The sequence below is a fragment of the Mytilus galloprovincialis genome, chromosome 7, assembly GCF_965363235.1.
Source record: "Mytilus galloprovincialis chromosome 7, xbMytGall1.hap1.1, whole genome shotgun sequence".
Taxonomy (NCBI): domain Eukaryota; kingdom Metazoa; phylum Mollusca; class Bivalvia; order Mytilida; family Mytilidae; genus Mytilus; species Mytilus galloprovincialis.
Genome location: NC_134844.1, coordinates 84,340,379 through 84,351,100, shown reverse-complemented (window position 1 = coordinate 84,351,100; position 10,722 = coordinate 84,340,379). Strand labels below are relative to the sequence as shown.

The 10,722-nt window shown below is 31.3% G+C and overlaps 1 protein-coding gene across 1 annotated transcript; it reads left to right on the top strand.

The window, feature by feature from the left end:
- The first annotated feature begins 360 nt into the window (after nucleotides 1–360).
- Nucleotides 361–10,722, top strand: LOC143083867 (ferredoxin-fold anticodon-binding domain-containing protein 1 homolog). Its single transcript, XM_076260246.1, has 6 exons — nucleotides 361–528; nucleotides 1,124–1,311; nucleotides 3,942–4,098; nucleotides 5,580–5,783; nucleotides 8,538–8,672; nucleotides 9,337–10,722. The coding sequence occupies exons 2-6, from the start codon at nucleotides 1,125–1,127 to the stop codon at nucleotides 10,694–10,696; spliced, it is 2,043 nt and encodes a 680-aa protein (XP_076116361.1). The 5' UTR covers nucleotides 361–528; nucleotide 1,124; the 3' UTR covers nucleotides 10,697–10,722.

Genomic DNA, 10,722 nt, shown 5'->3' with positions numbered 1-10,722 from the left:
AATGACAAAAAACACAATACGTTCTCATTCATCATGTTCATATCACAGAAACATATGGATGAAGATAAAATTTAAAAATGAAATATAATGAACTAATGTGTGTAATGGTTTTATCAAAATTTGAAAGTTTTGAGACTAAAAAGACCATTTGTTGTGTCAAAATATTTGTCTAAATACGATTTCATTTCAACTTATTGGTTCAATTTAATCTGTTATCAGTAGCGGTGCACAAGATTTTAAGATATATGTACATGTATATCCTTTTAGGTTGAAAATATTTTGTCATCATCATGATCATTGTAACATGCATATATATATGTGTAATGCATACTTTTTGATGATTTATTTTAATCTTTTTTAGGTAAATGACCATAATTGACCACATGATTATTTAGAAAGATGTTGGTGTTCTATGCAAAGCAATCTTCATAAAGATGTACAGTACTGTTAGTCTTTGAAGGATTTGAACAGAATTCTACAGTTGTTGTTATTTGTGTTATCAGAAACATATCACTTGGTAAAATAAAGGTAATAAATAAAATGAAATTATGATTCAATTTTTCTTTAAATATTATTAATGGTCAATAATAATAAATTAGAAATTTATAGTTGTTTCAATGACATATGAGTCATATGTCATTGCAACAACTATAAGAGTAGTAATAAAACATGGTATATTACTTTCATGGATATATTATTGATTAAAATTGAGAAAGGAAATGGGGAATGTGTCAAAGCGACAACAGCTGGACCATAGAGTAGACAACAGCCGAAGGCCACCAATGAGTCTTCAATGTTGAGAGAAACTCCCGCACCCAGCATGCCCAGAGGCGTCCTTGATGATTAACACTTATTCTGGACAATTAAATTCATGGCTTTAACCCATGAAATCCACTTAATTAATATCCCTGGACCCACTAATAACAATGATTTCATAGCTTAATCAAATATGAAAGATTGGTTTTAATCTACTTGGAAATCAGTTATTTTATTGCAACCATGGCCAATGTAAAAGATTGTTTGCATTATGTAGTTCTTAAAGTTAAAGTTCTTAGATGAAAATTTGACTGAAGATGCTGCTTAAATTTCCTTTTCACTACAAAATTTACATGTGTATTTTCAGGATGAACTCTTCATTTGAAGGTCAGATTTTACTTCTTGGTGAAGGTGATTTCTCCTTTTCAGTTGCCATGGTGAAGTTCCTTTCAAAACAATATAGAAAGCTTATGGTGTCAACTAGTTTTGAGACAGAAGAGTCCATTCAGAAACACAAAACAGCATTGGAAAATATTGATCTGTTAAAGGAACATGGTATGTTGTACACACAACTAGTACAGTTTGTTTGCTTTCAATTTATGATACTGCTATTTTTCATCTCTAAGTCACAGTGAGGCCTTCTTTAAGGTGCAAAAATACTCTCACCTCACTAATTACACAATTCGAATATTTTTTATGCCCCACCTACGATAGTAGAGGGGCATTATGTTTTCTGGTCTGTGCGTCCGTTCATTCGTCCGTCCGTCTGTTCGTCCGTCTGTCCCGCTTCAGGTTAAAGTTTTTGGTCAAGGTAGTTTTTGATGAAGTTGATGTCCAATCGACTTCAAACTTTGTATGCATGTTCCCTATGATATGATCTTTTAAATTTTAATGCCAAATTAGAGTTTTTACCCCAAATTCATGGTCCATTGAACATAGAAAATGATAGTGCGAGTGGGGCATTCGTGTACTGAGGACACATTCTTGTTTCTTCATGTGGTAGTGCAGTCCTTGCTACTGAATATTGATCTTTTACTATATGCTTATGAAAATATGAAATGTGGTATATTGTCAAGTAGACTAACAGACCCCAACATGACAAAATTAAAAAAATTTCAAGCATCAGTTATTAACTTAAATTTTCTATTAATGTACGGTATAGGATTTGCAAATCTTAAATGATAGAAAATATATTGTATGTCCTTGCCATTTGATGTGCATAAAGGAAATTGAAACTTTGTTGCTGAAACATGTGGGATTTTTTTTCATTGCTTTATATAAACATGATAAAGTTATAATTCTCACAATAAAATATAGCACATTTCATTATGTACTTAATATTGTGAAAATATAAAAAGAAAAAATGTGCCAATTTTTAAACAAAGTTTTACCACAAAAGTTATCTCCCTTTTGCTACAAGAAATCTGGCTTTTGAGATATGTATAAATTCATTGCATAAATAATTAAAAAAAAGAGAGAAACACAGATTCTTATATTCTTATTGACTTATCTATACTATTAAACAAGAAGACCTCATTTTGTGTGTCGTTTCTCTTCCTCCCACAATAAATTGATCAGCATGCCTTGTGTCCTATTGATACCATGCATAGTCGCATTTGTCATCCATTCTTATGACTATTCAGTTTTGGTTATTTTGGGAAAAAAACGAAAATAAAGGCGTCCGGATATTCATTCCGTCATCAGACTGACTTTTATGTCAGACATGACTACCGGTTTTAACGTTGAGAACCAATTGTATGATAGATAACAAAAATGAAAAATAAATAAGCCAATCAGAGTGTTGTCCATAACGTGGTTTTTAGATCGTAAGAACCGCTACTATTATACCTTGGTTTTAACTTACACATAATTTTCATAAGTACTCTGACGGGGACAGGATAATTATTTTTGCGCTTTTCTGCATGTACTGTGTACTATGATTAAAATACTACTATAATATATATATATAGACACTCTGTATGATATAGCAGAGAACACCATGGAGAAGAAACTTAGAATTAATAGTTAATAGGAAATTAAATACACTTTAATATTTATAATATGGATACGTATGTTCATAGCAGAGACATAGAATGTATTATATGTCTCTGTTCATAGTATACATGATATACAGAAACGCGAAAATAATATAATATAACAGAAAACAAAATGATAACCGACTGATTATGAAAAAAAGAGAGAGGGCTTAAAATTAATTTCCTGTCTCCATGTACCTATATGACTTTTGATATCATTTCTTAAATTCTCCAGACATAAAATCTTTTTGGCCAAATAAAAATATATGTGTGGTTCCAGTGACCCTACCTTCCCTACTTTTTTGTCTTGAAATTAGCCTACCCTAAAGATTTTATTGTCATTTTTCATTAAGCACTGTTAAAGTCAGAATGATGCTCCCATAGACTTAATGTAAAAAAAAACACCATAAAATAAAAGAAAATCCCTACCTACATGTACCTACCCTAATTTTTTTTCAGATGTAACTGGAACCACACATACTATTTTATTTGACCTTACAAAAGTTCTTCCAAAAAGCAATAACATACTTTCGACCAAGCTTAAAATCCCAGCAATTTCACTTTTAAGTCAAACAGGACTTCAGGTTTTAAACTTGCACATAAATTTCATTACAGTTCTCAGGGACAGCACAATAATTATCGGGTTGATAGAGACTCTCTAAGATCACTGCTATATTATAAAGACTCTTTATAATATAGCAGTGATCTCCTATGAGAAGAAACTTGAAATTGATAGTTAATAGCAAATATACTCTTTTTATGGGATATGTATGTTCATAGTATACAGAAACTTAAAAATAATGGAATTTAACAGAAAAAAAATTAACGGACTTTGGAAACAAGGGAAAGGACTGAAACTGTTTCCAAGTGCCTATGAATTTTTATATCTGTTCTGAAATTCTCCAGACATGAACTCTTTTACTGAAATTCTCCAGACACAAAATCTTTTACGAAATGTCTCCCTACAACAGTATATATACTTTCAATCAAGCTTCAAATTCCTGCGATTTTGCGGGTGTGTTCTAGTTCAAATTAAGATAGGAAAACAGTTATCTCCCTTTTGTTACAAAATAAAGGTATCAGGTTTAAACAAAGTTCATAGTTTCCATGGCGTTCTTTTTGTTTAATTCTCATTTTTTTCAATTTTAGGTGTAACAGTGTACCTGGCAACAGATGCTACTAAAGTACATACAGATCCTCGATTCAAGAATGTAAAGTTTGATAGAATTATTTTCAATTTTCCTCATTCTGGTGGGAAGTCTAACCATAAGAAAAATAGAAAGCTGTTGTCTGACTTCTTCTGCAGGTAACAGAAACTATCTTCACGGAAGTGATTTCAGTGCTACTCAATTTAATTACTCAAATTTGACAGTAGAAATTTAAATTTATGTTTTACCATAAACAAACTTATTTTTTATTGCTTGCATTATTTATTCCAATCGAGATTTTGTTTTCAGTCAGACAACTTTTGTTTCATTCAAGTGTCCCAAAAACAAAGGTCATCAGTAATGAGCTGATGGAGGGAAAAGTTGAGAAAGTCAACATTTAGAAATTTTGATAGATTATGGTTCAATTTTTGAAACACTAAGTGAGGTCATAAAATGGATTTGGTTTTAAAGTGTTTATGATGGTTTAAACATATCTCTTTGAATGTTTTTTGTAACAGTTTATTGTTTATACAGGGCGCCAGTAAGCTTCAACTCATAAAAGACTTTTGTGATGTCATGCAAAAGTCATGTAATTTCAGATAAGAATAAATGATCATGATGTGTATTAAAAAACCTTTTTTTACTGGTTCTTAGATTCCTATATATATGCTTTAATTCATATTAAAGTAAATAGGGTATTTCATCCATAGGGAAAATCAAATATCTTTACTAATAAGATTTTCTAGAAGTCTTATTCAGATTTAGATAGAAAAATTACAAATAGTTATCTCCCTTTGGCTACAAGAATTAATGCAATATTTGATCAATGTCAGACATTTTTTTTAACTTTTTTGTATGAGACTGAGAAACTAGGGAAGGGTGAGGTTTTACAGAGCCCTTCTCCAGTTTTGTGCTAAATACAAAATTATTTATACCCAGAGGCAGATTTAGATGGTTTTTCAGGGGGCCTGGTCCCTCCTCCTTTTGTGAGAAAAATTTGGTTGCTTATATAAGGAATCATTGAAACATGACTGGAGTGGGCCCCCTCTTATGGACATTTCTTGATCCGCCACTGATACTTTTCTGACTTTGACCTAATTGTTTTGTTACTGCAACTCAATTTAATACATTGATAGCTATTTAACTTTGTAAAAGCCAATGGCGCAAATTTCAAATTTATTTTCATCCCTGAATGAACCCCTAATTGCGGAAAAAGGGATCCATGATGAAATTTACTTTGAAACTTTACATACAAAACTGTAAAGTTTTACTGTTTGTACCTTGTCCAATAATAACAACCAGGTATTTGATAATAAATTGTTGTTTTCTTTACAATATATTTTATTGTCTATAGTTAAAAAATAATAATTTGTATGCTAAAATGAAAAAGAAGATGTGGTATGACTGCCAATGAGACAACACTCCAAAAGAGAGTAAATGACAATTTGATTAAATGCTTATATTTTCACTGAATGTGAGCCCTGATGGCATGTCTTCAGCTCTTACATGAGCAACAAGCAAAAAATTGTTTCAGAAATGTCATTTTAACTCATTTATCAAATTGCTGTGGTCTCACCCAGAGCAACCTTTTTCATTTTTTGCTTATATAATTATTTCAACCAACATTTTTTTGTTACAGTGCTGAGAATATCATTACAGATGAAGGACAAATCCTAATGACATTATGTAAAGGTCAAGGTGGAACACCTGCAGACAAACCCATGAGAGCTTGGCATGACAGTTGGCAGGTCGTTTCTATGGCAGCTAATGCTGGCCTCATTTTGAAAGATGTTTGGCCATTTGTAGTCAATGACTTTGAGCAGTATTCTTCTACTGGTTTCAGGTACATTCTAAATTATAAAAATGAGTAGGTGAGGTTTGATTGCTATTAAACCAACAATCAATTGACCAAATAACAAATATGTTAACAGCTACAGGTAACCCAACATATGGCCTTCAGCAATGAGTAAAACTGACAACATAAAGTAGACCTGTATGACAAAAGGTGAAAGAATTCACAGTCTAGTGTATACCACAACCATGACAACAATGAAGAATACAAAAATTAAAAAAAACAATGCTTTTATTGCTGTTTTCATCTCATAGTCACAGCGAGACATTACTGATGTTATTTACATGCTTTTAAAAATACTTTTCAGGGGTCTTTGGTTTTTATACGACCGCAAAAAATTTAATTTTTTGGTCGTATATTGCTATCACGTTGGCGTCGTCGTCGTCGTCGTCGTCCGAATACTTTTAGTTTTTGCACTCTAACTTTAGTAAAAGTGAATAGAAATCAATGAAATTTTAACACAAGGTTTATGACCACAAAAGGAAGGTTTGGATTGATTTTGGGAGTTTTGGTCCCAACATTTTAGGAATTAGGGGCCAAAAAGGGCCCAAATAAGCATTTTCTTGGTTTTCGCACTATAACTTTAGTTTCAGTGGATAGAAATCTATGAAATTTTGACACATGGTTTATGACCACAAAAGGAAGGTTGGGATTGATTTTGGGAGTTTTGGTTCTAACAGTTTAGGAATTAAGGGCCAAAAAAGGGCCCAAATAAGCATTATTCTTGGTTTTTGCACCATAACTTGAGTATAAGTAAATAGAAATCTATGAAATTTAAACACAAGGTTTATGACCATAAAAGGAAGGTTGGGTTTGATTTTGGGAGTTTTGGTCCTAACAGTTTAGGAATAAGGGGCCCAAAGGGTCCAAAATTGAACTTTGTGTGATTTCATCAAAAATTGAATAATTGGGGTTCTTTGATATGCCGAATCTAACTATGTATGTAGATTCTTTTTTGGTCCTGTTTTCAAATTGGTCTACATTAAGGTCCAAAGGGTCCAAAATTAAACTTAGTTTGATTTTAACAAAAATTGAATCCTTGGGGTTCTTTGATATGCTGAATTTAAAAATGTACTTAGATTTTTAATTATTGGCCTAGTTTTCAAGTTGGTCCAAATGGGGGTCCAAAATTAAACTTTGTTTGATTTCATCAAAAATTGAATAAATGGGTTCTTTGATATGCCAAATCTAACTGTGTATGTAGATTCTTAATTTTTGGTCCAGTTTTCAAATTGGTCTACATTAAGGTCCAAAGGGTCCAAAATTAAACTAAGTTTGATTTTAACAAAAATTAAATTCTTGGGCTTATTTGATATGCTTTATCTAAATATGTACTTTGATTTTTGATTATGGGCCCAGTTTTCAAGTTGATCCAAATCAGGATTCCATATCAAGTATTGTGCAATAGCAAGAAATTTTCAATTGCACAGTATTGCTCAATAGCAAGAAATATCTAATTGCACAATATTGTGCAATCTCAATTAATTTTCAATTGGAGTTATCTTTCTTTGTATAGAATAGTAGTTGATAATATATGTTGGAAATTTGCCAGACATGACTATGATGTCATTATCTATTTTTATTTGCCAATAACTTTATGTAAATAACGTCATTGGAAATTTGCCAATATAAAATGTTGCTGATGAAGCTTTTTTTCCTTATCTTATCTAAAATGTTTTTAGATAATGTATGTTGGACATTTGCCAGACATGACTATGATGTCATTTTCTATTTTTATTTGCCAATAACTTTATGTAAATAACTTCATTGGAAATTTGCCAATATAAAATGTTACTGATGAAGTTTTTTTTATTGTTTTATACAATAAACAATGTATATTAACTTTACTACCAACCAATCTTTACCATTCAGTGATAACAAGCACTTTATTTTACATTTTAATATTTTATGATGTATTTAAAAGAGTAGTTATTGTTGCAAACTCCATTAGAAATTTGAATTGATATCAGTTTTGGAAAAAGGGAAACGGGGATGTGAAAAAAAAGGGGGGGGGGGTAAATTTTTCTCATTTCAGATTTCATAAATAAAAAGAAAATTTCTTCAAACATTTTTTTGAGAGGATTAGTATTCAACAGCATAGTGAATTGCTCAAAGGCAAAAAAAAACTTTTAAGTTCATTACACCACATTCATTCTGTGTCAGAAACCTATGCTGTGTCAACTATTTAATTTTAGATTTAAAAAGTTTGAAGAAGAAATCTTTAATTGATTTGTAAAATCTTGACATTTGTTTTGTGTAAAAAAAAACCATGTAATGTCAAAAATTTGGTCACAATCCAAATTCAGAGCTGTATCACGCTTGAATGTTTTGTCCATACTTGCCCCAACTGTTCAGGGTTTGACCTCTGCGGTCGTATAAAGCTGCGCCCTGCGGAGCACCTGGTTTTCTGTTAGAAGAAGGATTTTCAGTAGATTTTGTTATCAGGTGTGCAATGGAATAGACCTTTAAAAAATGAATAATATTTCAGCCAAACCCATATTTTTAAGATCAATTAAAACTTTAATTTGAAGATTTTAATCAAGTGTTTTACTGGAAAGTATTTGATTTCAAGCTATAACAATAATGATTTTATACACAGTTGTTGATGTAGAGTAAAATAAACTGAACAGTTGAGATAAAATATGTAATTATGGGGTGAAACTTCCAGTTTATTAAGCTATCAAATCTACAAAAAATCAAAGCTCATCAATTAAACTTGGCAGTTAGTTTACATTTCTTTTATAGGAGTCAAGATAAAGGATTTAACACAGAAAGGGCAATAACTCATGTCTTTCAGAAAGGGGAGATAATTCCATTACCAACAGAATGTATTCAATTAGCCTTAATCAAATTTGAATATTTAAACAGCAGAATTGTAAGGTAAGTTGATGTCTTTCAGGGACATGTTCATGGAAATGATAAAGAAAAACTAGGCAAAGAATAAATCTTAATAATATAATGGAACTGAGATGTAATTATTTTGTATGGCATCCATGATATTAAAAACTACAATCTAACCTGGGACCCACACTATCTCTTAGCAAAACAAAATAAGAAAAATTAATGGACCAATATAATTATTAGTTGAGAGTGAATATTATTGTTTATATTTTAACCTATACCATGGCTTTTGGTTATTTTTATCAATATCATGTCCAGTGAACATAGGCTTAAGATGAAGTCACGCTGTATTTATATTTGTCATTAGATATCATCACACAAAATGAGATTAATCAACCACAGCTAGTTAATGTTGTATTAAGCATAGCAAATAAATAAAAAGATATGTTAGGTATTAAAAGTGTAAAAATCAGTTGGGAATGAAAAAATATTAATATGTTTTAAAAGAATATTGTTTCTTTCTTTGCTAGACGTAGGGCATCAGAAGTTATTGTGTTGATAATAATATGTGAAGTTTGATTGAAGAGTTTTTGCTATTACAATGTAATAAGGTTAAGCACATAAAAATATTTTTATTTTGGTAATTAGCAGTGTGAATTTTGTTGGCATCTATAATTGCACACGTCAGTTTTATATTTTCCAGAAACCTGTTCAAGGAAGATAATCATCCAGTTTCTCAGGTATATAAACACCTCGAAAGTAATATAGCAGAACATTTTTCTATTAAACTGATTCCAGCACCAGCCCCAGTTTTGGAAGAGGTACCAGGCTCACTGAAAGAATTACTTGCTGTGATCAATGGAGAAATGCCCAAATCAAAATACTTTGAAAACTTTGAATTGAGATTTTATAGAACAGAAAAATGTTCAGAATTTGATGGGAAACAAACCTTTGAAGTCAGTGCTGTGAAAATTTATGGCTTTCAAAATATTGATGGACAAGGTAAACTCAGCAATGAAAATTCATGTCAGTCGAAAGGGGAGATAACTTATAAGCAACAAGAAGGGGAAGTAACTGACTGTCAGGCAGGAGTGGAAGCAGTTAAAAAAATGTCTGGCTGTCATTTGAGATTTTCACTCCTGGAACATTTGCCTTTTTTATTCAACAAAATTGCAGATTCAAATCATGAAACAGCTGGAAATGTAAATGAAATCAATGATGAACTGGAAAATTTACATTGTGAGCAATTTTCAGATTCTCATCGACAAATTAAGGATAAATTGCCACCGCTATGTCTGATGACTGGACAAGTATTCAGACCTTGTGAAATAAACCCATTCACTTGTCCTGTAAAATCTGAAATGCTTGGAGTTTTCAGCTTTAAAAGTGGAGAAATATGTAAATCTGAAGATATTTCTTCAAGCTTTAAGAAAATAACCTCCTGTCTGGATGCATCTTTTCCAGGCTTGAAAATATCATGTGATGCTTTAGAAAATTTTGATACTGATCTGCCTGGTTTGAATGAGATTGGTTCAATACAAGTATACTTTTATTGTCCTTCAGAAATCAGGAATAGAACTATTGGTCATTTGTGGTTTTACAAAAAACATTCAAATAAGAACACAGTCAATTGTTTAGTCTTTGTATTAGATTTAAATCTTCTGACTTTAGCAGCATTCAGACTCCCTCATGTTGAATTGTTATTTTCAAATAATTTAGATTTTTCTAAACAATGTACAATCAGGGGAGATAATTCTTTTGAATATAGTCCAGTAAGTTTATTTCCAGTGATGTTTGATCATGACATGAGTTTCTGGGAGAATGAAAAGAAAGATTTTGATGAATATACATTTTTTGATGTCATTAGAGGAGTGGCTAATGATTCAGTTATGTCAGTCAAATTGATTGACACCTATGTCTGTGATATAACTGGAAGAAAGAGTCGTTGCTATAGGTTACAGTTTCAATCACATGACAAAGTGTTGTCATATGACACAAGTTGGAAACTACAAAGTAAAATCAGATTAGAAGTAGCTAGAGAACTTGAAATAACTTTGAGATGATGTGAATAAAAATTGTGCTTGCTTTA

Excerpts from the sequence above, each read along its gene's own strand:
- LOC143083867 (XM_076260246.1), top strand. The coding sequence starts at position 1,125 with ATGAACTCTTCATTTGAAGGTCAGATTTTACTTCTTGGTGAAGGTGAT. Across the intron at positions 1,312-3,941 it reads TGATCTGTTAAAGGAACATG|GTGTAACAGTGTACCTGGCA; the intron begins GTATGTTGTACA and ends TTTCAATTTTAG. Across the intron at positions 8,673-9,336 it reads TTAAACAGCAGAATTGTAAG|AAACCTGTTCAAGGAAGATA; the intron begins GTAAGTTGATGT and ends TATATTTTCCAG.